Here is a 27,538-nt window from a genome sequence, read left to right as displayed (position 1 = left end):
TTTCTAGCCGTGACATTTTCCCCTGATAATGGTTTGCCAAACAGTATTATTATGCCATCCTCAAAGCCAAAATTTACATTTTGAGGATATTCTAGTTGCCATTTTTTTTTAATGTCTTGCTCACAGTGCAACAATTATGGCTTATGAGTTGGCCTTGTATTTGTTCATCTAGTGATCTATTTATTTCAAGTTAGATGATAGGAAATCACACGTTCGACATGCTCTGGGGAGGAAAAGATAAAAGATCGGCCTTTCAAGTAAACAGAGTTAGAGTTCCTGTTGGTTATCACTGATCCAAGACTTGGGATAAACAAGAGTCCAGATATCAGTCATGAAGTCCATGAAGCCCAGAGTTCAGTCCAGGGTTTGCTCAGTTACCATGGCCCCTAAATGTTGTTTCACCAAGTCTCTTAGGAGAGCTTTTAAGGGTAGCCACATGATTGAGTGCTTGGCCCATTTTCCTTTCGCTTGCCCTCCCTCTGGTGGAGGTGTTAATGAGTGAAACACCAGGATGGGCAGCTGAGAATCCAAGGCCTGGCATCTTGCACCCCTTACTCTATTAGTCTGTGGGGCGGTGAGTGACTGGCTGTTGGTTGTCACTTTCCAGATGATCAGAGAGTGCCTGTGCCCTTTGGTCTACACAGAAGGAATCTAAATGGGAGATGAGTCACTTATTCAAAGATTACTATTGCTCATATCTTCAGACAGGAATAGACCTAACTTTTCACTGCCAATGTGTTCCTAGTAAGTGTCAGTGAAAGAGTAAAGTTCTGTTGAGGAAACAAGACAAAGTCTTGCTTCATAGCAACCTAATAGTTTAACAGTTAATACACAAGAATTTGATACTTTATTTATATTTTCAGAGTCCCTATATAGTTGTGATTTCGCCTGATGTTCACAGCCCAACAAAATAAGAAACGTACTGTTACATTCATAGTCTAGTGAGCAGGCCAGAAGCATATTTCCCAAATCCTAGTCATATAGTCTTCTCCATTCACAGAATGCTTGTACATAAGACATACATGTAACTCATAAAGTTATGAGAAGCATTCCCATGATTTATTTTGGGACGCTATGATCATATCTGTCCTAGGAATAGGATTAAATTCTTACTTATAGACCACAAGTCTATAGGCACATAGTAAGTTAAATGTTAGCTAATATGGTTATTATAATTGAGAAGGATGTTTGAGGTAGCTGTATATAAAAGAATGGATTCTGGCTGGCGCTCTCTCTCTCTCTCTCTCTCTCTCTCTCTCTGCCTCTACTACCCTCTTAACTCCTCTCCCCATGCCCTGAATAAACTCTATTCTCTCTTTCTCTCCATATATATATATATATATATATATATATATTTATATACACACACACACACACACATATATATATGCACTCTCTCTATATATATACATACACACACACACACACATATATATATACTCTATATATACTCTCTATATATTCATATATAAAATGGATTCTGGAACCAGAAGTCTGGGCTTGACTTCTACCTCTACATTGCAGTCTCATTAAGATTTACATGAGACTCTGAGAGTAGTACCCACCAGGAGACAGAACGGAAGAGATGTTGGTTGCCATTGTTCCCGATTAGCTCTAGCACTTACACACATGTAAAAATTTGTTCCATTACATGAAAAATGAGGAAGATATAGTATTTTAAAGACTTTATTTTTAATTGTATGTGTGTGGTTATGTGCAGTAAGTACAAGTGCCCTCAGAAACCAGAGGTAGTGTGGGATTCCTGGAGCTGGCATTTCAGGTGGCTGGCCAGCTGGGGTGGGTACTAGGAATTCTTTTAACTGCTGAGCCATCTCTCTCTCCAGGCCCTGGATAGAGTCTTGGTTCTCACATGGTACTTCCTTTGACTGAAATGTTGCATCTGTAGATTTTGTTACTTACCTGTAACTTCATGATTTTTATTTCCTTTCACGGTCAACTTTTTATTGTCTAGTACCAAAAGGCTTCCTTTTCCCCAAACCAACATTTGTAAAGATCAAAACCTTGTAGATACCCCCAGCTGTTAGGCACTCAGTTATGCCGCGCACGCACATTTGCATCTGTAAGCAGTGGATGTGAGCTTTTGCCTGTCCTTCTTATTCTCTAAGCCCACTAGCGACAAACCACTTGAATGTTATATTTCTGTTCAGTTTTTGCTGCTTTACCCAATGGCAGGGTATAACTAGATCCGCTATAGAACAGCACGCTGCTACTCAGTAAATCAGAGTAGTAGGCTCTATTTTCATTTATTTATTATTTATCACCCTTGGTTACTGGTTAACTTGGTTAGGGGCAGTTACACCTTACATATTTCATGGCTACTGAAAAAATGATCTAGTTAATTTCTCTCCTCTAAATGTCAAGATTTGGTGGTAAATTCTGTCTGGATTTGGTTGTAAACTCTGTCTGGCCTCTTTCACTGTAAGGAACTATAAATAAACTAAGGTTCAGGTTCTTTACCAGCTCCTGAGTGCTCTTTTGAAAACCTCCACAAGAAACAGGACCCTAGGCGATGGGTGTGGAAAGGGGGAGGAGTCTTTAGAAGGTAATTGTAGCCAAGATGAAAAAGGTAGCGCGTCCCACAGCGTCTTGGTTTTTGTTTTGTTCTCTCAGAATGGTGGTGACAGTAGATCAGACACAAAAGCTGTCAGTCCCCTGCCGAAGTGAGGATCGAAATGACCATCAACAGCATCAGCAGGACAGAGACCTGGAGGGGGTATGTCCATAAGATGGGGAAAAGACGGGGGGTGAAGAGGTGCCAAGCACCACTGCCACAGCCAGAGGCTCCTCTGGGGATCAGAGCTGGTGAGCCACCTCCCGACATGGGGTGGGGATGGGAAGGGGCGGCAGAGGGGCGGGGCAGAAGACTTGAGCCCATAGGCCCTGATTGGCTCGCATACTCTCGCAGCGTTACCGGATTGGGCGGTTTGCAGCGGGAGATGTTATGAGGCACAACAGGGCGGAGCCAGGCGTTCGGGTCTGAGCCCAGGCTGGGAGTGGGGTGTGGAGCGGCTGCCGCGGGACTGGCGGCTGAGCCACAGTGACGGGAGCGTGGGGAAAGCACAGCCACCGCCGCTCGGTTCCGCTACCCGCGCCTAATCGCTCAGTAGCCCTTCAGGTTGAAAAAAAAATACCCCCCCAACCCCCAAATCTCAACGACACGTAGTCGCCACCACCCGGTCCCTGCTTACCGCAGGAAGCTACCTTGCAGTGTGGCGGGCGGGGACACTCCCTTATCTGGAAGCCCCACATCCCGTAGCTTCTCGCCCCACCCGCTGCAGAAAAGGGGCCACCGTTCCCCAAGACCTGTCCCGCAGACAGCTGCAGGGCTGTGCCTGCGCTTAGAGCGGCGCTAAGGAAGCGGCCGGAGTTGTGTGCCCGGTGTCGGGGAGCCGGGACGAGAGGGCTAGCGGGTGTTCAGGTGGCGGGGCCCCTAGCGAACACCACCCTTATCCCCGGCTCCTCTTCCTCCTCTAGCTTGGCTCCCGGGGCTGGGTGACTGCAGACCGAAAACTCCTCGCCCCCGAGCGTCCCCCGGGAGGGGAGGGGAAAGAGGTGGGGTGGGAGGAGGTGGATCCAGAAGGAAGGCGCGAGCAGTCCGCCCCCGGGAATCAGCCCGCGCGCCCGCCGGCTCGGCCAGTCTCGCGCTCGGCGATCGCGGGCGCGGGAGCGTGGGGCCCCGGCCGGCCCGGCCAGGCGAGGGGAGAGTCCGGCGGCCGCCGCCCCGCCCCACGCCCTCCCGCGGCGCCCAGAGCCCGGGGCCGGCCGGGGCAGGTCTTGGCGCTGCCTAGGAGCCGACCTCTAGCCCGCGTTCTCCGTTGCGTGGCCGCTCGTCTCACCGCCCGAGGCTGAGGCGCGGGCCCGCGGAGGCCGCGCCCGCGTGTGCGCCGCGAGAGAGGCCGGGGCACAAAGGCGAGCAGCGGGCGCCGGGGTCCGGCGGGCCGCGGAGGAGGGGCGGCGCCTCATGAATATTAACCGAGCCGCGGCCTAGCGCTCCCCGCCGCGGGCCGAGCCGCCGAGCGGAGCCCTTGCTTCCCGCACGCGCCCGGGCCGCGCTTCCCGGGAGCCCGCGCCGGCGACCCGCCTCAGGAAGGGGCGGAGGAAATAGTGGTAGGTGGGTGGTTTCCCCTCTGCCTCAGGTGGCCACCGGGCAGGGCTAGCTAGAGCCGGAGCCCCGGCCGGGGTCGGGGGTAGGGGGCCGCAGCCGCGAGCTGAGAGTTGCCGGGGCCGCGGCTCTCCCAAAGCATGCCCGGGAGCCGGAGCGGGAGCGACGCCGCGTCCCACCCGCGGCCGCACGCCTCCCCACCCATCCCAGCCGCGGGCCAAGGAAAACAGCCGCCTCCTCGGGGGCGCGGGCCGGGGCGCAGGGCAGGCTGCCACGGCCGGCCGGAGTCACCCGCGGCCCGGGCGGCCGCCGCCGCAGACGCCGCCGAGCCCACGCCCGCCCCGGTCCGAGCTGGCTTTTTGTTTGTTTGTTGGGGAGTTGGAGGGCTTCTGCGAGTCTAACCCGGTGCGGAGAAAACTTCGCTTAAGAGTAGGTATCCGGGTGCTGCAGAATGCGCACACCGCCTCGGCGTTGCCCAGGAAATGCAGCACTTGAACCGGGATTTTTTTTTTTTTTTTTTTTTTTTTTTCCTTTTCCTGAAGGATTCATAGCAGCCGGGCGTGTTTGACACAGCCACCGGGGCAGTTCTGAGGTCTCGATCTCTCTTTCTCTTCCCGAACTTCAGGCGTTTTCCTTCTTTTAAAAACATTATTGCATGAGGAGATGGTTTTCTTTGCAGGGTTCACCTTCGTAGACTGAGTAATTTCTTCGAATTGTGGGAGAAGGGGAACTTGTTCTGGGCTTGTGGCAAGGCTAAAGATCGGCGCCTGGGGAAAGTTCATGTCCTTCATTAACTTCTCCCTGTTCCAGGAAGGATCTCCGAAAGCTGATTTTTCTCTGGCCTCGGAGTAACACCGCCTGGAAGTGGACCTCTTCTCTCTGCACTTGGCCTCCACCCGACCTGCCAAGAAAACCTGTCGCCCCTGAACTTTAAGTCTGAAGAAATGAAGAGGGCTAAGTCTGTTGAACAGGGTATTTGAAGGGGCTTCCCGCAAGTCGTTTTTTGACCAGTCCTTAGCCTGCATCGCCTCAGAACCTGCTGTGGAATTGCTTTCCGTTTGGTGTGTGGTGCACCTCTCCAATGTGGACTCCAAAGGATTTGCCCCTTTACAATTTGAAATGAAATGATGGCCACACATTGGACTGGTCTGCCTGAGGGAGATGGTGACAAACTCAAGGCCTGTGGAGCCGCCTCTGCCTGTGAGGTAAGCCAGCTAGCTGGGCGGTGGCTTATGTCTGTGAGCAGCCTAAAGAGTATGGGGTCTTCTGCCACTGAGTCTGTCAGCTGCTTGGTGGCAGCGCCCCAGGTGACCATGAGGGAGGTGAATCCTGGCCTACTTTTGCTTCTAGGGACTTTAGCGATTAATTAGCAGGGAAAAGTCTCTGCCTTACATGCCAGAGTCTTGGTTACCCTTCTGAGCGGGGGCATTCTTCCATGTCTGGCTGAGAAGCCTGAGAATAGTAATGTCCAGCATCCATTTTTCCTCCAGTGTTTTGGACATTGATCTGCTTGGGGGTGGCTTTATGTAACTCTTGTGTGTGTTACATCCTCAGTGGCGAGGGCAGCTGGTACGCTTTTGGTGCACCTGGAATCCGATGTTTTCGACTCTGATGGGAGGGGATCCTGGTTCCTAGTGGTGCCGATAGCAGCTTTGGGTGGGAATCGAAGCCTTCCCGTGGACAAGTTAGACTCAGTCTTGGAAAACGCCTGTGGTGTTGAAATTCCAACCTCCTGGAAATCTTCTGGCTTTACTGTTCTTTTATTTATGCTCAGTTGGCCCTTACACCGCTGCACAGTTCTGTGGGCTGCTTGGGTGGCAGGTGGCTCTCACTGAAGTGCAGAGAGCGGCTGTCTGGGAAGAATTTACTTAGGGCTTGTAAAAAAAAAATTTTTTTTTTTGAGCCACCTGAACAGAATTTGTAGAAATCTACCTATTCACGTATGGCATCACTCAGTCTACTGTCTTCTCTTATTCTCCTTGTATTGGAGCTGGTGCATGACGTCTATGATGGTTCTGTCGTGTTTACTTTGTTTTGTAGTTTGTGGAATTTGCTCGTTAAAGGTGCTGATCATTGTTATTGAGACGTGTCTTTATTGAGATGACAATGATGGCAAGAGCAGCATCTCCAGTGAGCCCTCATGAGCTCACGATTTCTTTTCCTCTGTTGTAAATTTTCTCTTAATTGTCTTCCGACATTTAGTCAATTAAATTTTGGTCTATAAAATATGCAGACAATGCTTCTCAGTTTACTTCATTTGGGGATAGAAAGTTTAGGTGGAGGGGGCTTTTTTGTGTGTTGCTACAGTTTATTGGACAGAGCCTCAGGTTTATAGCTAGAATTAGTTCTCTACTTTTTGGTATCAGTAAACACCTGCTTGGAGGTAAAGCGTGATTAAGTCTGACACCACAATCCTCTGATCACAGTAAACCATAATGACGCCTTTTGGAAGACCTACCTACAACCTGGTGATTGCTTAATGGGTATTGTAGTTACATAATAATATATGCTGTGGTCCTAAAGCCTGATTTGTCATTGTCTTGTGAACACTTTAATTAGCATGCTGCTTGCTTTGTGTTTGTAAGAACTAACGTTTATTTGATAATGTGTGTGTGTGTTGTTGTTGTTTAAGGGTTACTCTCAAACCAAGAATGTAGACACATCTTGTACTTGTCTAGAAAACAGTGTACTTCCAGCTAGTTGCATACTGGTTTTATTGATAGTGTCAGTGTATATATGTATATATATATATTTTAAGGCTGTGAAATGTGGCATTTCATTTGGGCATTTTGCTTGTGTGGCTATTGTTTCTAGTTAGGAGTGAAAAACCAATATTGTCTGTATTTTGTTCATTTAAAGAGTACTTGGATTTGGTATTAAATTAATATGTTTTGGCTTTTTAAAGATTAGTCTTAGATTCTTTATGCTTCAGAAAACATTTGCAAACTGGCAGGTGGGAAGTGGGGGGAAACAGTGATATTAGTGCCTTTGGTTCGCTGTGATGTGGGTTTCTTTCTGATGCTGGGAACAGATTGTGACTATTTCTGAACACTAGAAAGGGAGTTGCCATAGTTGGGTTTGGTAAGTATTTGTTATTGAACACTTAGTTTGTTTTTAGTTTTATTGGAAGTACTGTATTCTGTAATACTGTTATTTGATAGTTAAGAAAGGGAACAAAAAGAAGAAACAGTAGCTATATTCCTTAGTGCGTCTGAATAATATATTGATGTATATTCTTAACTAATTAGGAAACAAATGCATAGGTCTTGGTTTTAATGCTGTTTGTCAATTGACCAAAATGCCCAACTTTGTGAGACCAAGGAAACCAGTTTAGTAATTGAATTGGCATTTCTTTCATGCCTTATTTAATTAGCTCATTTTGTGTTCTGTGGATAAGGTCAGTTGCTTTGCTCAAGACGAAGATTTCATGTTTCTGTTAAATTATCCACTTATGTTGATAAGTGTATTAATTTAGGCATCTTTTCTCAGGACTATATTGGAAGACCAAAAAGAAGATAACCTTCAATAACCTGATAGCCTTCAATAACTTAAAGAATTATGTTAATTGAGAAAGTGTCTTGGTATTATACAGTCAGGACAGTCAGATTGTGTTCAGACAAACTTACTCTATACATCTAAATGTCATTCCCTGTCCTTCCCTCCCCATAGGCCTGCTGTGTAGACCAAGCTGGTCTTAACCTCATAGCAGTTATCCTGTATCAACCTTCCAAGTGCTAGGATTATAGGCAGGAGCCACTGGGTGGGCTTTAAAGACGTGCTTTTCAGTAATGGTTTTAGTCACTCTGAACAATGGTGTGTGTATGTCTGTGTGTCTGTCTGAGTAACATTGGCTTGCTATTTTGTTTAACATAGACTGCTTTAAATATTCTGTGATAAGATCATTCCTCTTATTAGTTTTAGGCTTCAGGGCTTAGCTTGTTATCGTTGTTTATTTGTTTGTTTTAACCAGAAATCAGTTTCACTGATTTTTTTTTTATTTCTGCCCATTTAAAACACTGATCGCACCTTTTAGTCTGTAGCCCCCAGTAGTCTACAATAGTGAAAATTTTAACAGTTCTATTAACAACTTAACTGTTATTCTTAATCTCATTAGTTCAGTCTGTGTCTTTTGCTCGTTGATTAATAGAATACTATAAGCGCTAAGGGTGTTTTTTTTTTCTTTTGTCTGTCTGTTTTTTTTTTTTAAATAGGGTTCTTTTACTGTCTGCTCATTTCATATTGGATTAAGCCAGAGCCAATCTCTTTCTGTTCCTTTATCCACTAGGTTCCTCCTAGGTTCTAGTTTATATTTTCCTATGACTTTAATTTATCTATAGTAGATACCCAGTCTCTAACTATCCCAGAGTCTGTGGTTGCCTTCTAGACCTACATAGGTTCTGTGTTTAGCACTCAGTGGTGCTTGAGAATGTCCCACAGGCAGTGCACTCTTTCCAGATCTGTTCTGCCACCAACCGGTCTGTCTGCGGCCAGCTCTCTTATGAGCAGCGCCACTGCCTGTATACCTGTATACCTGTTAAGAAGTAGGTGGTTATTCTTGATTACCTGAAGTTGTCAAGTCTTCATTGCAGATTTCAGGCCCCTACCTGAGTTTGGGTTGCTGTCTTCCTGGTAGCTCAGCTTGTCCATGTGTCCTTCCAGAGCTCAGTCTTCAGTGAGTTCAGTAGTCTGGCCACCTTCTCCTTTCTCACCCCTTTTCTCCTTTCTGTGCTTCTATAATTGGATTTGTGGGACTGTGGGCAGGTGAAGCCTGCTGGACTTCACCTCCTCACAGGTGTCTCTGAGTTCACCTTGCAGACAACCTTCTCCCTGACTCTGATTTTCACTTAGCCCTCCAGGCTTTTCTCCTGTGTGATTCCTAGGGAAGTCTGCCCTGGCTCTCCAAGGCTGATTACTTGCCCCTAGTGCATTAGTCCAAAACACACTGTACTTTATTGGGAACAAGTGCTTACAGCTCTGGCCATCTCTGCCTTCTTTGGACTGCAACCTCCATAAGAGCACAGAACATGTTTATTTCCACAGTGTCTGACACATAATAAATGCTCAGTGTTTGTTGAACAGATGAATGGATACCGTGGAAGGGCTTTCCATTTCAGTGACTGTTCACTGAGATCTGGTACACTATCATTATCTTCATTGCTCTACTTCATCCTTATACGCTCACTGCCTGTGGGATTTCTTCAGCTTTCTTACTGTGTACATCTCAAGATTAGTTTGAACCTCTTCCCCTCCTAAGTTCCATGGTTTTGATCCAGGGTTGCCCCAGACTGGATATGGAGCTGTGGGTGACCTTTAACTTATGACCTTCCTCATCCCACCTCACAATTTCTGGAATATGCTAGGAAGTCTACTTTTCTCTGTTGTTTTTGCAACAAGATCTCACTGTAGAGCCAGTGTGGTCTTGAATGCACCATCTTCCTACCCCAGCCTCGCCAGGCCAGTGCAGGCACACATGCTACCATGTCAGGCTTCCTTTTATGTCTTGAATTCAGATGCTCACATCCTATTAACCTGGGTATGTAGACTCCATCTGCCCTTGGAAGTAAGCAGGCAACTCCACAGCTACCTGCTGATCTCTGCCTCCTGCTGCTCACCTTCCCCATTTGCTCTCTCTGGGCATGCTCGTCACAAGCAGTAGCAGCCCTGCTCTGCAGGCTCTGGAATGATCGGTGTCTCTTTTTAGCTCATACATGACATGCATATTTGCTTGACTGATTTCTTAGCTTGCTCTGCTAGTGTGCTCTCCCTGTTGTAAGCAGAGCAGACTGTTTATGAATCAAATCATGTCATTCCTTCACTCAAATTCCTTTAATGGCCTTTCATTTCCTTAAAAGTTACAGGGCAGAGTTCTTTCAGTGACCTTCAGGGCTTTTCCCTTTCACCTTCCTGCCCTCACTTCCTGTTACTCTTCTCATTCTGTACTGCCTATCCCAGACTTTTGCTGCTCTGCACACAGACCAAGCCTGGCAGCCACCAGCCTCCCACCTGCTGGCCCCTTGTACAGTGCTCTTCCTGGTCTCTTCATGGCTCACTCTTGTCTCCAGTTTGTGTTTACAGGCCACCTTCTGAGTGACACATTGCCACTCACCCTGCTTAGTGCACGGTGCCATTCCTGCACCTGGCTGCCCACTCTTCCTTCCCAGCATCTCCCATCTCCAGCAGACCAGCTTAGCTAGATGATTTTACTGTTTTTTTTTTTTTTTTTTTTTTGGGGGTGGTGGTGGTGGTGGTGGTGCAGATAGGGAATGTAGAATATAAATGTTCCGAGTTTGACTGTTTCATTCAAGTGCTCTTTGTGTCATACTATATTTCTTACGTGAATAAAGATGAGAGAAATCCCACAGTGTCACTGAGTTTGTTCTTAGGCGTGTAATGTGTAAGTACCGTGTTGACCTGGGAGGAGGAAGTGCTCTGTGTTCTTCAGGAGGCCTCTCGCACCTCCAGTTCCATTTCCACCAGGATCTGTGCTGCGATGTTTGAGTCATTATTTTCTTTTGTATCTTTCTTACCTTTGGGAAGTTGGTTACCAGGTAACAGTAACCAGGACAATATGTGGTACAAATGAAGGAAACAATTTTCACTATTGGGTTTGCTCTCAGACTAGAGGAATGGTAATTAGAGTGGTGGATACAGAAGGCTTACTGAAAGAAAGGTAATACACCCAGGGTGAGATGTGCATGCTAGGGGCTGGGTTTGAGCCCTAGCACTTTAAAGGAAAAAAGCAGTGTGTCTGCAGTAACAATGTTTCTTTAGTGAAAGGATTGTCTACCATAGGATACTTACTTTATATTTTTTAACATAACAACTAGACAGACTTAACAGCAGTTAATTTTGATGCGATTATAGAAATGCTAATTTTTTTTTATCCTTTTTAATCCCAAACTGCTGTTTACTGAGTTTTAAAGTAAGTCTTGTGAAATTCTGGTTTCTAGCAAATCTATATTCAAAGCAATACATGAGCAGCCTTTCAGAGGCATATGCTTTGTTCTGGGAAGTCCTAGGATTGAGTCTAACTATTTATGATATACTATAACACTATTACTTAATTTTAAGTGTTTCTTTCTCCATATACATGGATGCAAAGCTAGAATACCACTCTGCCAAAATCTCTCTGTAGAACATTAGGACTGAAGGCAAAGCCTGGCAGGACTGAGAGTAAATAGTGCAGTAGCAGAAGCGCGTATCATTCAGGGCATCGAGTGAATCTGGGTGGGGATGCATGAAGCCAGACCCTTCACTAGATAAGAGCCACCAACAAAGAAAATTTCTCTGTGAATAATTAGTGTTCTTTAGCATTCATTTCTTTTAACATATCTCAAAGTCTGTTGTACTTTGATTTCATGGTTTTAATTTGAGCTACTATGGGTCAGGTAATCTACCACAAAGGTAATACTCTTTCTTTTGTTCTCTGTGCTATGAAGAGCCTTGTCATCTTCTTATATTAACAGTATGCTTGCTGATTTAAGGATGGCCAGTGCTAGTGTTGATAGATGCACAGATGCTGTTATTGAATGCAGCTATTTTCTCTTACAGAAGGACCATATGGTAGGCATTTGTTTTTTCTTTCTGGTTGATGTGATTAGATTACTAAAATGAAAGGTTATTGTATTTAAAGACTGTCCTAGTATTTATCTACTTTTAATCGACCTTATGGAATTAAATGTGTGAAACTATTATAAATAGTTGTCTGTGTAGTCTTTGGGGTAGTAAGACTTTGTCCAAGTAACTTTTATAGTTTCTGTGACAAAACACCTGTCATGAGGTAGCCTCAGGAGGGACAGGTTTATTTTGGCTTGGGGTTTACCAGGATATGGTGCATTATGGCAGGGAAGGCATTGTGCAGAGAACAGAAGGTGCTGGTCACATGCATCTGTACTCAGGAACAGAAAGTGATGGCTGCTGCTGCCCAGCTTGCCTCTGGTTCTCTCCAGGACTCTAGCTCATAGAGTGGTGATACCCACAGTCAGTCCTTCCTTAATTAAAGTTTTCTGGGAACACCTTCATAAATATACGCAGAGGTGTGTTTTATACATATTTCATGCAAAACCCCTGGTTTTGCATTTACTTTCATGAAAATAATTTTGTAGTTTAAAGTGTCATTGTCTCATCAAGCTTGAGTATTATAAAAAAATAGTTTATTTCACAATGGAGTAATGGAAGACAGCATTTTATGCTTCTAAAGTAACCTGAGAGTGGGCCTGAGAGATGGCTCTGGGTTACAGGCACTTGCCGTGGAACCCTGGCAGCCTGAGCTCCAACCCTATAAGGCATGGTGGAGGGAGAGAGCGGATTCTCTAGAGTTGTTCTCTCATCTCTGATTGTGCACATCATGTGTGCACCCACACCTGCACACCACACACGCACATTACAAATGTTTTAAGAACCTGAAAGACAAATGGATATACTGTATTGAAACTTGACATGGTAGAAGTTTTTTTGTTTTCTAGTTAATGTAAAAAATTCTGTTCTCTCACATTAGGAGTAAAAGACTAGATTTTAAATTTAAACATGGTGTTTCTGAATACTTATCTATCTTTGGGAACATAGACCAGAGCAAACTGTTGTCTGTTACTATTAAAAAGGCTAAGTTAAAGACTTTTATTTACCTTGCTCAGTGGCTGGCTGTTCTCTGGCCTTCTGTTTGATGTTGGGTATGTTTGGATTCTGGCTTGGTTACTTTCTGCCTTTTGCTCTGCTGCTTATCTCAGCCCTGGATGGACATCTGGCATAGCTGTGAGCAGTGCCAGGTATGCTCTGTCCTTCTTATAACCCAGTGAGCACATGGTCTCTTGACTTCCTGGTGGTTTTTTTTTTCTACTGCATTTATCCTTAACATAGTTTATGAGGACTTAGGACTAAACTTTTATTTTTGAAAAAGACTTATTTATGTATTTAATGTATATAGGTACTTTGACTGCATATCTGCACAGCAGTAGACAGCATCAGACAGTTGAGCTGTCATATGGGTGCTAGGAAGTGAACTCAGGACCTTACGGACAGCGAGTGCTCTTAACTACTGAGCCATCTCTCCAGCCCCAAGGACTTAAATTCTTCATAACGTGGTGATTGTGAGATATCAGATGGGGCTAGTACAGGTAGAGTTTTTTTTTCTGGATATCATTTAACTAGTATGGTCTTGGTCTTCAGGTAAGGTGTTTGGCTATGCTAGTGTCTTCTGGTATATAGGGGTCTGTATAGAAGGTAATCTGGGAGAGTTGGATCAGCGAGGCCTGCTTGTTTTTCTGGGCTCTGAGTCCTGGCTTCTGGAAATACTAGGGATCAGTGTGTGAGGTGAGGGAAGGAAATGCTCGGGGCACTCATGTTAAAGTCAGGCCTTTATTATAAAGCTTTTAGGAAATTGCTTTTTACTTCAGTCATCATTCATTCATTCATTTGCTCATTCATTCATGTTTCTCAGATTTGAAACAGAGCAAAACAGAGACAGGAAAATAGCTCAGAATTGTCCCCAGGTGTACACTTGAGGACTGCTAAAGTTAAGGGCTGCACTCATGTCCCCAGTCTTCCTCCTTGGTATTCCAGCTTCTTCTTCAGTCTTTGAAGGGACAGAAACCCAGTAAGGAGACAAAGGCAGAAAGCAGACATGGAGTTAGTGGACTTCTGTGAGATCCACCACCTCCCACAAAGCTCTCTACCACAGTGCTTGTCCTTTCTTACAGGACTGTTTCCAGTATGGTGCATGAGCCAAAACATTGGTTTAGTGAAATATAGTGGATCATGATGAGAATTTTTTTTAATGATTTATTAATTTTATATATGTGAGTACATTGTCACCGTCTTCAGATACACCAGAAGAGTGCATTAGATCCCTATTACAGATGGTTGAGAGCCACCATGTGGTTGCTGGGAATTAAACTCAGGACCTCTGGAAGAGCAGTCAGTGCTCTTAAGCTCTGAGCTGTCTCACCAGCCCCAGAAACAAAAATTTTTGCTGTTTCATTTTTTTTTTTAATTTCATATTTGTACTGTATTTTAAAAAGTTATTTCATAGTATATCACAGGCATATGTCTTTGTTCATAGGTTTTATGAATGGATCGTATCCATATTGTATATGTAGGAGAAGAAACCTTAAAGAGTACAGGCCAAAGGGAATTTCACAGTCTGTAAGTAGAACTAACAGAAGATTCACTTTCTCTGTCTGTGAAGGTAGAACTAGGTGGTCTCGGGTAGATAGGTCTATTCAAGATAGAAATGAACAGAAGTTAAAGTTTTTCAGCAGAGGTGGAAGGGCCCTTCAGGAGTGTTCATTCTAGTGGTGACCACTGCCTGGGCAGGATCTTGAGTCAGGCAAGTTGGGGGTCATTTGAGTAACTTTGTGAACTACAGGTTTCTACTCTGATCATTAGTGTAATGATTGGGAATCCCTGGAAGTCACATGGAACCATTAACTCCTGACTGGATTTTGTGATATCCCACTCATCACCCAAATTTGAGAACAGCAGAACCCACATTCACATTCACGGACCTTTCCAAGAAGTTTGAAGTGGCCATACACTGACTGTTCAAGACTGAGATCGTTGCTGGGCGGTGATGGCACACGCCTTTAATCCCAGCACTTGGGAGGCAGAGACAGGCGGATTTCTGAGTTCGAGGCCAGCCTGGTCTACAGAGTGAGTTCCAGGACAGCCAGGACTACACAGAGAAACCCTGTCTCGAAAAACCAAAAAAAAAAAAAAAAAAAAAAAAGACTGAGATCGTGGCCATCTTGTGCTGCAGTCAATCATATGTTCATGATGCTGTACTGAGGTGATGCCTTTTTACATACAGGGAATTATATGTCAGGAGAGCCAGGCATGGTGGTGCACAGCATGTCTCAGCTTAAGCTGGCTTGGAAGCTGAGGCATAAGCATACATAGAACCCAGGAGTTCAGGGCAGCAAATCAAAACACACTTTAATTGAAAAATATCTACTGTCCCTATCAAAAGTTTTTTAAAGTGATAGAATTCTGCTTTTGGGCTTACTGCAGCTACAGCTGTTACTTTCAGTTTTATTGTAAAAGTAATTTATTTTGTCTCATTTGTAGAAGGCTGTATTTGAAGAAACTACTGCTAGAATAATTTGTAATCAGTTTTTACTATTTTTTCTTTAGCAAGAATGGAAAAAGTTGGAGTGAAAGAAAAATATGCACACATATCATACATGCACATACATCATGGACACAGATACACACATACCCTCTTACCTCTGTATGTGAGTACACATTGTGAGTGACAGAAATCATTGTAACACAAATCTTCAATAATGAAGTGTTCATTAGTGAGATAATTTCCCCTATAAATCTGTCCCCATTTACTGCCAACAGCTCTTCTGTTTCTGTCCTTTCAGTCTCACTCATAGTGGCCAGTATACGATAATATGATGCACACACAATGCAAACTAATTGCAGTGTCCAGTTGCAATTCAGAAAAAAGAAGTGTAGTTTCTGAAAACAGTGAATGTGAAGGAGAAGGCGCCCAGCAACTGACAAAGAAGATCTGGCAGAGTGAGACCAGTTCACAAATGAAGAAAATGTAATCAGGGTTGATAGGCATCTCAAAGGAGAGCGTGGAGAGCATGTTTAAGGATTAAGAGCTTTTGAGAAATTGATGTCTTTGACTGTGATTGCATCTAGGAGGATGCGGTTCTTCTCGAAAGCAAAGTTTAGCTTAGACTCAGTCTTTCAACAGCTCTGTTTGCCAAGAGACAATAAAAAGCAGGTATGAATATACTGATGGATGGATGGAAGTAGTGAACAAATTTCTCTTACTGCTGAGAATTAATAGAAAACCCTAGCTTTTCTGGTTGACTTTTCAAATGAAGCTGTTTAAAAAGAGACCTTGGGATAGTTGCTAAAAAGGTTTTATACTTCTTAGATGCCCACATAGTTCAGAAGTGTGAGTATTTTAGCTGCACCATTTGTGACTCTTACCCTAGAATACCAGAGATGGAACCAAGTGTTCAGTGATTTAAACCGAGGCTGACAGACACAACGAAGTTTATAAGCTTGGTGACAATCTTCTTTGGGATGTGTGAGTCAGACTGTCTCCAGGTGATGGTATTAACAGAACCAGATATGTGGCTCTTTAGGCATGCAGGAATACAGTGTCTTCTGGCTCAGGAGAGCCAGAGAAGCTCCGTCTGGTCTTTGATTGCTGCTGCCAGTCTTGACGGCCTTTGATGGCTGTAATCATTATATTTAACTTTGACGTTTAAGATGTGTTTTGATTAACTGATATTTCTAGAAGAAGGTAGAAAAGTTATTTAAAGGCCTAAAATATGTGTGTCCATTCAGAGCTCAATGATTCCTCCAAACATAGGGATTGGAAAGTGTGTGCTGCACACTGTGCTGAAGTGCTGGTGATCATTGACAGGAAAATGGTATGACTTCTAGCTGACTCTTAACTGACTGTAGACTAAGAAGTCTTAAGTCTCTTAATAGGATTTGAATTTTAGAAATAATTTTATATATTAACTAAGTGAGAAGATAGATGACCAATATTATGAATAAAATAGTTTGTTGTTCAGAGCCTATACAGATTGTAAAAAGGGAATTTCATGAATTAATTTATGCCAATGAACTTGGCAAGTTGTCTAGTTCCTTAAGAGGGACAAATTACTGAAATGGACACAAGGAGAAATGAAGAAATCTTAATAGTGCCATGTGTTAAAAGTAATTACATGTGAAATTATAAATCTTTCCAAACAGAAGATTCTAAATCCAATTTTTATATTGGTATAGTTGTATATATTATTACATACATATGTGTAATATATATGTGTGTGTGTGTGTGTGTGTGTGTATATATATATATATATATATATATAGAGAGAGAGAGAGAGAGAGAGTGTCACATGTTTAAGAAGAGATTCTATAAGCCAATTCTATACAAACTCAAAAAAAATAGAGGCAGAGAAAACTTTTCTGATCTCCATTTTGTGAGCCCAGTGTAAACCTGTCCAGATAAAAACAAGAAAAAAAAATTTGTATTAACATCTGTCATGTTTAAACTCCTTATGAATATTAGCAAATCAGATCTAGTGAAAAGAGTAATATGCCAGAAATAAGTTGGAGTTATTCTAAAAATGAAAGTTTATTGTCAAAAATAAATTAGTAATGAAATTGGAGAGTTCATATGATCATCTTAGTAGATACAGAATATTTGACACAATGTAAGTCAAAAACTGGGAATATAATGAAATGTACTGAGTTTGATGGAGAGCATCTATAGGAGAAACAGCTGTTGTGCTTTGACAGTCATTACTGACATTCAGGATTGCACTGCGCTGTGTGAATCCGTAGAGGAACTAGAAGAAAGACGAAAAGAGGGCCGGGCGGTGGTGGTGCACGCCTTTAATCCCAGCACTTGGGAGGCAGAGGCAGGCGGATTTCTGAGTTCGAGGCCAGCCTGGTCTACAGAGTGAGTTCCAGGACAGCCAGGACTACACAGAGAAACCCTGTCTCGAAAAACCAAAGAAAAGAGGAATAATCATGTCTCAGACAGAATGCACATTGAAACCCACAAGGGATGCACCTTCAAACTCCCACTAGCACTAACTAATTAAAACGTCAAACTTGGGAATGCAGCGTGGCCGTTCAGGAGACTCTGTTTCTGTATGCAGGCAATAGCTGAACAGTGAGACTTAAAAGTAAGCATCATTTTAATGTCTGGAGTAGACTAAACTGAGAATCAGCCATGAACTGCTCTTAGGTTCAGTTTAGTTCCAGTTAAAATTCTAGCAGGCTTTTGTTGTTCCTGATGTTTGCTTGTTTTTTGAGACAGGGTTTCTCTACTAGACCTGTCTGTCCTGTCTATCCTAGAACTTACTATGTAGGCCAGGCTGGTTTTGAACTCATGGAGATCTGTTTGCCTCTGCCTTCCAAGTGCTGCAACTAAAGGTATGTGCTATGCAGCCTGGCCTTTTTTTTTTTTTTTTTTTTTTTTTTTTAAATAGAACTAAATAAGCTGATTCTAAAACAGATGTTACTAAAGCTATACTGGAAAAATATGAAGTTAGAGGACTTACAGTATCATACTGACTAAAAGTCATAGAAATCAAGACAGTATAGAATTAATATACTACTGATGTGTGCAAGAATGAAGGTGGATAGAGAGTTGAGGATAGTGTTCTCAACAAGTGGAGATACATATAGGAAAAAAGAGCCTCTCCTTTTTGTCTCACAGGACAGAAAACTTAATCCAACACTGATTACTCTTGTGAATACCAAAGCTGATTATGAAGCTGCAGTAAAGCAATAAAATTGGCAAATGTTTCTGGGAAATGATACAGATAGCATTAGGTAGAAGAGGAAAATAGAGATTATTTCCATTTTACCATAATTGTAGTCTTCTGTTCTTCTTAAATGCCATGAAGAAAATGGCATGTTTTCTTAAACCAGACATGGGGAGAAGTTTGCAAAATATGCATTGGATGATGGGATTGTATCCAGAGTCTGTATAAAAAACTTTCAGGACTCAGTGGTAAGACAGCCTAGCTTAAAAATGGGCAAAAACTGAGCTCCGCAAGACAAATGAGAAACATATGTACACATGGCCATCATTATTAGTAATTAGGGGAGACATTAGTTTGTAGCATTAGCTATTCTTTGTCACAATAAAATTTGCTGCTATGATAATTTTTTACTACACTCAGTTGGCTGATAGAACAATTTGTGGAACTTCCCAATTTAGGTCCGCTTTGAAGCATTAAAATAATATTGCTATTACTTTTAAATTTCATTTTCCAATTATTCATTGCTACACTATAGAAATAAGGGATTTTGTGTTAGCAACTTTGCACCCGTAAAATGTAAAAATTTCACTTGTTGGGTACTGCCATCTACCTGTTAGAGAATGGCCAGAATTAAAAGTCAGAAAACCCAGTATTGGTGGGGAAGGAACAAGTGAGCTCTGATACATTGTAGCTCACATGATGACACAGCCGTGAAGAAGAACATTGTGGCAACTACCAAAATTCAGGCATTCATTCGCTATGTAGCCCACCCTTTAAGCTAATTATCTTCGTTATTTTGAGACAGTCTTGCTGCGTAGCAGTCCTTAGCTAGCCTACTGCTTGCCACACAGCCCAGGAGGATCTTGAATTTAAGACAGTTCTTCTAACTCAGCCTCTCAAATTCTGAATTTACAGGCATGCAGTACCATGTCTCTTTTTAGTTGTTTAATGTCGTCAAATTTGAAACAGAGTACGTGTCTATGGATAGGTGAACAGAAAAGCAAATTTTAATGTATAGTAGACTTCTGTTCCCCACTTAGAATAAGATACTCATCCTTGCCACCTTGGTTTTTCAGCACAGGGTTTCTCTGGGTAGCCCTGTCTTTCCTGGAAGTCACTCTGTAGACTAGGCTGGCCTTGAACTTGGAGGTCTGCTTGCCTCTGCCTCCTGAGTGCAGGAATTAAAGGTGTACACACCTCAGATGCATCTCAGAAAGTAAGAGAAGCCAGAAATGAAAGAGCATATATAACATGCAGTTCCACTCAAGAAAATACTCAAGAAAACAGTCTCTAGTGATAGAGAGCAGACTGTTGGTGGCCACATGGGGACACTGACTGCTGAGGTCCACAGGTCTTGTGTAGTAGTAGTGGTTATGTGTATACGTGGACTCGCCGAGATCAGCTGTGCATTTAATGGGTACATTTTATTCTGTGAATTATACCTCAGCAAAATATATTTGAAAAGAAAAAAGCTTGGCAACATACAATTCTGGCAAGGCTGTGCAGTACCAAGCTCTGATACAGTGCTGCCTGCCCTACAAACAGCACCCTGAGACCAAAGCCTTGGTAGCTTCTTATAATTCATTGGATATGCACTGTATAATCCAGAATTTCTATTCCTAGGTAATGCCCCAAGGGAAATGAAACAAATGTCCACAGGAGTGTCCATAAAGGCTTGCTCACAACAAACTGGAAGCAAGTCACCTAACCATCAGTAGGAAAATAGACAAAGCACTGTGGTCTTGTTAGACAGCAACAGAGGGGATGGATATGAAACTATCCTAAATAGAAGCAGACAGACAGACAGACAGACAGACAGGCCAAACATCATTATCGCAGAACTATCACATGGTGATAGAACACAGAATTTGCTTTTGTGCCTGGATATCACTAGGAGGCACACAGGAAACTTCTGAGGTAGTATAGTAGGAATACTTTGCACCTTCTTGTGTGTGTGTGAGTGACTTAGGTGCATGAACTTGGAAAACCAAATAAATTATGGGCTCAGGGACTGCATGTAACTGTATATACTCAATTAAATCAGTAAATACTAGGGAGGGAGATTGCACAGTGGGTAAAGCACTTGCCATGCAAGTATGAGGACAGGGTTTTGGACAGCACCCCTTGTGTGAATGCCTGATGGGCATGGTGGCCTGAACCTGTATTCACGGTTCTCAGGAGGCAGCAGACACTTGTGATTATGGGAGCAGGCTGGCTAGCTGAGCCAGCCCAATCAGGGAGCTCTGGGATCAAGGGAGAGATCCTGCCTCAATTTCTAAAGTATCTTCCTTGATTCCTGTCCATTTGAGGTCAGCCTGTACATGCATACACACAGGGCACTAACTCTCCTCTCATGCAGTCACATAGACTCTGATTCATCTGTTGGAATTTTGGCTTTCAGGAAACTGAAGTTAAGCCTTAATTTGTACTTAATTTGCATTTTCTACATACCAACCAGTTTCTCATATCCTAATAATTTGGTAAAATTTACCAAGTTTTGGCTTTCTCTAGAAAAAAACTTTTAAAAATTATTTTATTTCCTTAATTGCAGTCATATTAAAAAACCATAGTGAAACTGTACAGCAGTTGAAAATTACATATGCCATAGGTGATTTAGTTGTAAAAAATTCATTGATGTGTATATATTTATATACACATTTATTTATTTATTAAGACATTGGAGTCTTATTGTCAGGCAGCTTAATTTTGTATGACTTTGGATTGTTTTGGAGGTGGAAATAAGTAAATAAACTCTGAGTGTGCTTTGTAAGAAATGCAGATTAATCTGTTAGCTATTCTGCTTAAGTGCTATCTATATACAGTGTTAGAGTCTTTGTAGGAAGACGTCTATTTTGTACATATTTTCTTTGGCTATGTCCAATACTTGTGTGCTTTTTAGTGGCTCAGGTTCTTAAAATTTGAGGTGTAATTTTTTTTTTGTTTTAAACATAGCTAATATTCATGCATGCATATCATGCATTTTGATCAGATGCATCCTGCATTTCCTCTTCTCCAGTGCATCTCATCCCTCCCTACCCCTAACTCCTTTTTCCTCCCAACTTCAGGTACAGTGCAGGGCTGGGGAGGGGCTTGTGAGCTCCTACCCCTGTCTGAGGAGTTTTGGCAACTGATGGATGTTGTGAAAGGAAGAGTCGGTTTTCTTGAGGGTTACAGTCCCTCAGAGGCTGTTTATGCTCCATAGATTGTCCTCCACCCATTCATATGCAAGCAGCAGTTAAGTGGTGTTCAGTTTTCAAAAGAGACCACACTTTAACTTGGTACACAGCTTGGTATATTAAGCATATTCATAATTTCGTGTAAGCATGACTGTTTCTTTCCAGGACTACTTCATCACATTGAGCTGTCACTCTGTCTAATGTCAGTATGTTGTTGTCCCCAGCCCTTGGTGGCCTCTGTCCTAGGTCCATCCTAGCTCATACAGCATTAGTCTGTTCCTCCTGGCTTGCTTCACTTAGCACAGTGCTTTTGTGCTTCACCCACGCTGCATAGATTAGAACTCCATCTCCTTTTATGGTGAGCATCATCTGCTGTAGGAACATACCGTAGTTTTTATGCACTCACTTGTTTATGGTTCCTTAGGCTGTGAATAGTGCCATTGTGGACATAAGTATCTGTTTGAGTTCCTGTTTTTTTTTTTTTTTTTTTTAATTCAAAGAGTAGAACCTGGTGACAGTCGCAAGCAGAGAGGACAACAGGACAGAGGCAAATGTGAGATAACGACTAATGTCCAGAACAAATAAAAATTTTGGCAGAGAACTCGTGGTAAAATACTCAGTACTACATATATTAATTTCCCTATGAGATTGTATACTGTCACGTCTTCCAGTGATGATACAGGAGCAGGCTTGAGTGTTTGAACAAGTCCTTGCTTCGTTCCGTTCCAGCTCAGACCTGTTTTTTGGCTCATGAGAGCACCATGCAAAGAATCTCTGCTATAGTCTGCATCCAATATATGACTTTTTAAAAACACCTAGGGTCTAGTTAGCAGTAAGCAAGTGGGATTTTTGTCTAAGTCAACTGTGTCATCTGCTTGTTCTCACAAGTTGAGTGTTTTGAGGACTGAGAAACTGTAACATTAGCAATAGTACTTTTCAAAGCTTTTCCCTTTTAGTGAGTTAAACCAGAGATGTCTCCACTTTAAGTATTTTAATAAATTCTGGTTTTGCTTTCTTCATTTACTTAGTCTTGTTTCTGCCCATCTCTTTTCATGGCTAGTTTATGTCCTGTAAACTATTGGGGACTTATGGGTGTGTGGCTATCTTGCTTTTTCTGTAAAGGGAGCAGGCACAGTCATAAAAACAAATTTATTTCTACCTGATTAGTTATGCACAGTTTTAGAAGTTTGCCTGCTAAGCTACTTAAACTCTTAGAAGGGTGTGATATTAATTAGATTGTTTTGTCTGTAGGTAAAGATACAGATTATGAGAACAGATTCTAATTCTGCTAAGAACGTGTATCGTGTGTCTGAGTGTATGTCACGTGTATGCAGGTGTTGAGGCCAGAAGAGGGCGGTTGATCCTCTGGAGCTGGAGTTACAGTCAGTTGTGAGCTATTCACTGTGGGTGCATAAACTCAAGTCTTCTGGAAGAGTGAGATGCACTCTGAACCAGTAAGCTGTCTTTTTAGCTCCTAGTGAATTAAGTCTTATCAAAGGCCGATGTGGGCATATGGGCTGTTAAATGACCATATAGCTTATTACTTTTTTTGTTCCTATAAATGCATACATTTATAGAAAAGTAGTAGTTGGCCTGCTTTCTAGCATGCAGTATGTAAGTGGATCTGCTTTCTAGCATGCAGTATGTAAGTAGTTCTGAGTATTTCACAACCATTTAATATCATCTTCCTGCTGTATGGTAAGTTATGCTGTTGACATTTGTTAGCTATAATGTTTGCTTAGTCTTAGAGTACTAGTTAGTTCTTTGTAATTTAGTTCTTTGTAATATGTTTCCTAGAAATTCACCATGAGACAGAGAGCATTTTAGATCATTTTATAGTGCTGAAGAAAGCATTTGCACTCCCTGAGTATCTCAACACTCAGCATGCCATCCTCACACCACTCAGGTGTGTGTGACTATGCATTTTCAAGATGTGGAAACTGGGGGTCAACAGGCTAAGCTAACTTGGCCAAGGTCGTGCAGATTTATAGCTGTTTTACTTTCCTCATTTCATTAGAGTGGTAAATTGGAACCTGACCTAACCCTGTGGTAGGATTAAAGGTCCTTAGAACTTTCCACTCTGTCTGCACGAAGCATGTGCCTTAGATGTAATTCCTTGAACTCATGACACACCCGAAACCCATTCTGTGTGTTCACGTTCATTGTGCTGTTCTTTTCTCATGTCCTGTCATGTACACAAACCTCACACTTTATTCAAGCCTGCCCCGGATTCCACTGCCTTTTCCGACCTCACTGATCCCAGGTAGCAAATACTTCCCAGGTCCCAAGGTGGATGGTCATGCTTTTGGTGGCTTTTCTCGGCCTTTTCCGCTTTCTCTCCCTTAGACTCCTGCTGGCATTTACCTTGTTTTAGTATTGTTTAGACAGGCTGTGACCCCTTACCTACACCCTTAGTTGTTTCAGAGTTTCAGAGAAGTGGTAGATGCTGCTGCACACTGTCTGTGGCCTGTGTAAGTATTTGCTCATCCTGAGATAAACACAGACTTTTAGAGCGTCTGGTCAGCTTCGGTCAGGTTTTACTACCAATGTGTTAAAAAATACTTTCACTTTCAGAGCTGTTCTGAACTTAGGATAGAGCATATGTAATTATAGATACACATCAACTGATGTTTTAAGAAACCTATCTTGTAGTCACATGGCACTATGCATTTTCTTTTGTTTTTCTTTTTTTTTTTTTAAAGTATTGATTACCTTAGAGATAATGTGAGTGTGCGGGTATCATCTGCCAGTTGATCCATCATTGGATGTAAGCACATATGTCTTTCAAAGCTTATTATACTTTGATTTTCCTTTTTTAGTCTCCTCTTAAATCCATTAGACACAAACCTGATTATCATTGATGTTTTTCTTAATTTTTGTATTATTTTGTAGTTCAATTTTCTGTGCCCAGGATCTGGAATCAACCATTGTTTCAGGACATGCTGGTGTCCTTTAGTGGACACAGTATTTCAAGACCTCACCTCCCTGTTGAGATGTTCATTCTGAATGAGTTGACTTTGAGGCTTTTCACACAAACACGCACTCAGAAAACTGTAGATTTTTACTGAGAGGTCTGTCGAATCCTCATGCAGGATGCACAGACAGGCCCTGTCACCCTGTATAGTTATCTAAACTAGAACAGTGGTAATGAGATGGCAATAGAATTGTTAGGAAATTAGAGACCCATTTGCTGTTTTTTTTGTTGTTGTTGTTTTTAAAGATAATGATACTCTATGAGCCACACTGTTTGCTTTTGAATTCAGGGTATGGAGGGTGGTGGTGTTTTTCACAAAAGGTTTCTCTGTGTAGCCCTGACTATCTTGAAACTCCCTATGTGGACCAGGTTGGTCTGCCTACTCACAGAGATCCTCCTGCTTCTGTCTTCTTGTGTGCTGGGGTTAAAGGCATGCAGCACCACAGCTGGCAGTTAGTTTGTGTTTAATGTCTTTAACATTCTGTTTTTCTTGATCCCCAGGAATTTAATGTGTAATAAATGTAATTGCAAATGAATTACAAATGTTACAAATGTTTCTTGTTCTTTCTCTGTTACCTCTCCTGTATTCTGTACTGAGTCTGCTCTGTCAAATGGTCAGGAACCACACACAGCTCCACTTTTTTCTTTTAACAGTCCTTTAGTGTTGATTCTAAAATACCTAAGGGTCACATGCTCACCTGTTTCCCAGGCCCTTGCTGCTTTAGTGTTTTGTTTTGACACAGGGTCCTTCTTTGTAGCCAACACTGGTCTATGGTTTATTCTGTAGCCCAGGCTGGCCTGGGAGCCATGTTCCCCTAAGACGTGAGTCAGCACACCTGCTTGCTTTCGTCATTTTGATCACCTGGAGTTTGGTTTCTGATAGCTTCTGTTTTAGGTCACAAAACTCCTGGAGTTCTCAGGAGTTTGTCTGTGGCTGTGACAATGGAAGTGTGAGCCTGGGCAGTTGTCCTGGACTCATTTTCTTCCTGGAAATCCCTTAAATCTGATGCTGCAGATTGGGTTTTTAGCATAAAGGTTTGTTGTGGAAAAGTCAGATGACCATTTAATTTTGTTTCCATAAATTCTTTGTTCTTTCTGCCTCAGTTACTAAAGGTGGCTTTGTTGGTTATTTTTCATTGCTGTGGTTAAAACACTATGATCAAAGTTGACTTATGGGCTGGGCGGTGGTAGCACTCAGGAGGCAGAGGCAGAGGCAGGAGCATCTCTGTGAGTTTAAGGCCAGCCTGCTCTACAGAGTTCCGGGACAGCCAGGACTACACAGAGAAATGCTGGCTTAATAAATGTATGAATGTAAGAATGAATGAATGAAAGAAAAGAAAAGAGAACAAAGCTAAGTCGACATAGGGAAGAATGAATTTATTTCTGTTACAGTTCATGATGGTGGCAGAAGTGTGGCAGCAGGCAGCCAGAGCAGAAGCCGAGAGGTTTTGTCTTTCATTTGCAACACCAAGCAGAAAGCAGACTGGAAGTGGGGCAGGGGTACAGACTCTCACAGTGTGTATTCTTCAGCCAGAGTGCACCTCACCGCCTTCACAGCCTCCCCAAATGATGACATCACCAGGATTGACCAAGGCTCACACCCAAGAGCCATGGACATTGCTCATTCCAGTCACCATGGTGGCCGCAGTGTCATCATCGTAGTGATGCTGTGCTGAGGCTTTCCCTTTCCATTTCAGATTTTTTTATTTCAGGAAAGCACAATGAGTTAACTTATACATACTCTCTGAGTTTCTTAAGGGACTGTGTTGTGTGTACATCCAAACGTTGGTATTTTCAGGATCACCATTCTCTTGCACCTCCCCCAGCTCACTGATTACCTCTGATTTTGTTTCTTTTTCTTCTTTTGAGTTTTATCATCTCAGTTCTGAGTTGGTATAAGTTTGGAAGCAAACTTATTTGACCAATTGGTGATTGTTTTAGCCCAGTTCTAGCTCACATCCATGTCTTACAGAACAAGTGTGAACATACTCTGAGAAATGGTGCGGTATCCTGACAGAAAGCGACGGAGGAAGTGATGTAGCCTGTGTAGTCCTATGAGTAACTGGTTTAAAATATTCTTTTGTTAATCCCGTGGAGCAAGACTACAGAGGAGTGGCGGAATGGAGAGCAGACCAACCTGGGAGAACACTGATGGGAGTCTCATTTAGGAGGCCATGGAGTAAGAAAGGGACTGTATTTTAGAGATGTCAGACTTGGTAGCTGGGTAGAGAGAAAGGGCTAAGGATGGCTGTTGCTGTTTTGGTAACCAAGGGCTTGAATTGTGCTGTCATTATGTAGATTAGGAGATTATTGGGGGGCTCTCGGAGGTTGGGAGAGGGAGGATAATGAGCCCCGTTTGGGGCCTGTAGTATTAGGCATCTAGGTACCCATGCTTAGCAAGTGCTCAGTCATGCAAATTGGAGCTTGGGAGAAAGGATGGCATTGGAGAGGGTTGCGAGTAATTCATAGTCATGAGCCTGGAGGATGACATCATCTAGGGAGAGCACAAGAAAGGAGAAAGTGGGTCAAGGAGAGAATTCTTAGATAAGAAGGGGCGCCAGTCTTAGGAATATTAATAAGAATGATTGGGTGGTGTTCTGTTTTAATCTTGCTATAATTGTTCATGCTTAAAGGCCCATGCAGGTGTTACCCAGTTTACAAATGAATGAGCTCAAAGGTTACACCGTTTACCTCTAGCAGGCAGCCATTGAGAAAGCTGAGCCTGTGTGACTTGGACCCACACTTTTCTCATCTCCTACCTGGCCTCTTGCTAGGCAAGGAGTTACAGAAATATTACACAAAGTGGCAATGTGCTACACCTAGGGTGAGAGAGGTGGAAGGGTGTTAGTGTGAGGTGCTGCTGAGATTACGGATGGTGGACTCTGGCCCGCTCTGAACTGAGTAAAGACATCAGGTCCTGTGTTGGAATTGGTTTGCTGTGGGATGTAGATAGTATGTAGTTTATTGTACCACTTTCCTAAGCTGTGCTTTTATTGACTCAGTAAATGACAGCTCA

General features: G+C 42.8%; 1 protein-coding gene across 3 annotated transcripts in view; it reads left to right on the top strand.

Annotated features, from left to right (window-relative positions):
• The first annotated feature begins 3,990 nt into the window (after positions 1 to 3,990).
• Arhgap21 (Rho GTPase activating protein 21) overlaps positions 3,991 to 27,538 on the top strand; it is a 122,328-nt gene continuing 98,780 nt past the window's right edge. Inside the window, exons 1-2 of one of the 3 annotated variants that reach the window (XM_034509890.2) lie at positions 3,991 to 4,128; positions 4,934 to 5,328. In XM_034509890.2, coding sequence (XP_034365781.1) covers positions 5,248 to 5,328 — 81 coding nt within the window. In that variant the 5' untranslated portion in view covers positions 3,991 to 4,128; positions 4,934 to 5,247. Of the gene's footprint in view, positions 4,129 to 4,933; positions 5,329 to 10,741; positions 10,794 to 27,538 lie in introns of those variants that run through there. The other 2 variants (XM_076939594.1, XM_076939596.1) reach the window with 2 other exon arrangements.

This window comes from Arvicanthis niloticus, chromosome 8, assembly GCF_011762505.2.
Source record: "Arvicanthis niloticus isolate mArvNil1 chromosome 8, mArvNil1.pat.X, whole genome shotgun sequence".
Taxonomy (NCBI): domain Eukaryota; kingdom Metazoa; phylum Chordata; class Mammalia; order Rodentia; family Muridae; genus Arvicanthis; species Arvicanthis niloticus.
This window is presented reverse-complemented; position numbering and strand designations above follow the sequence as displayed.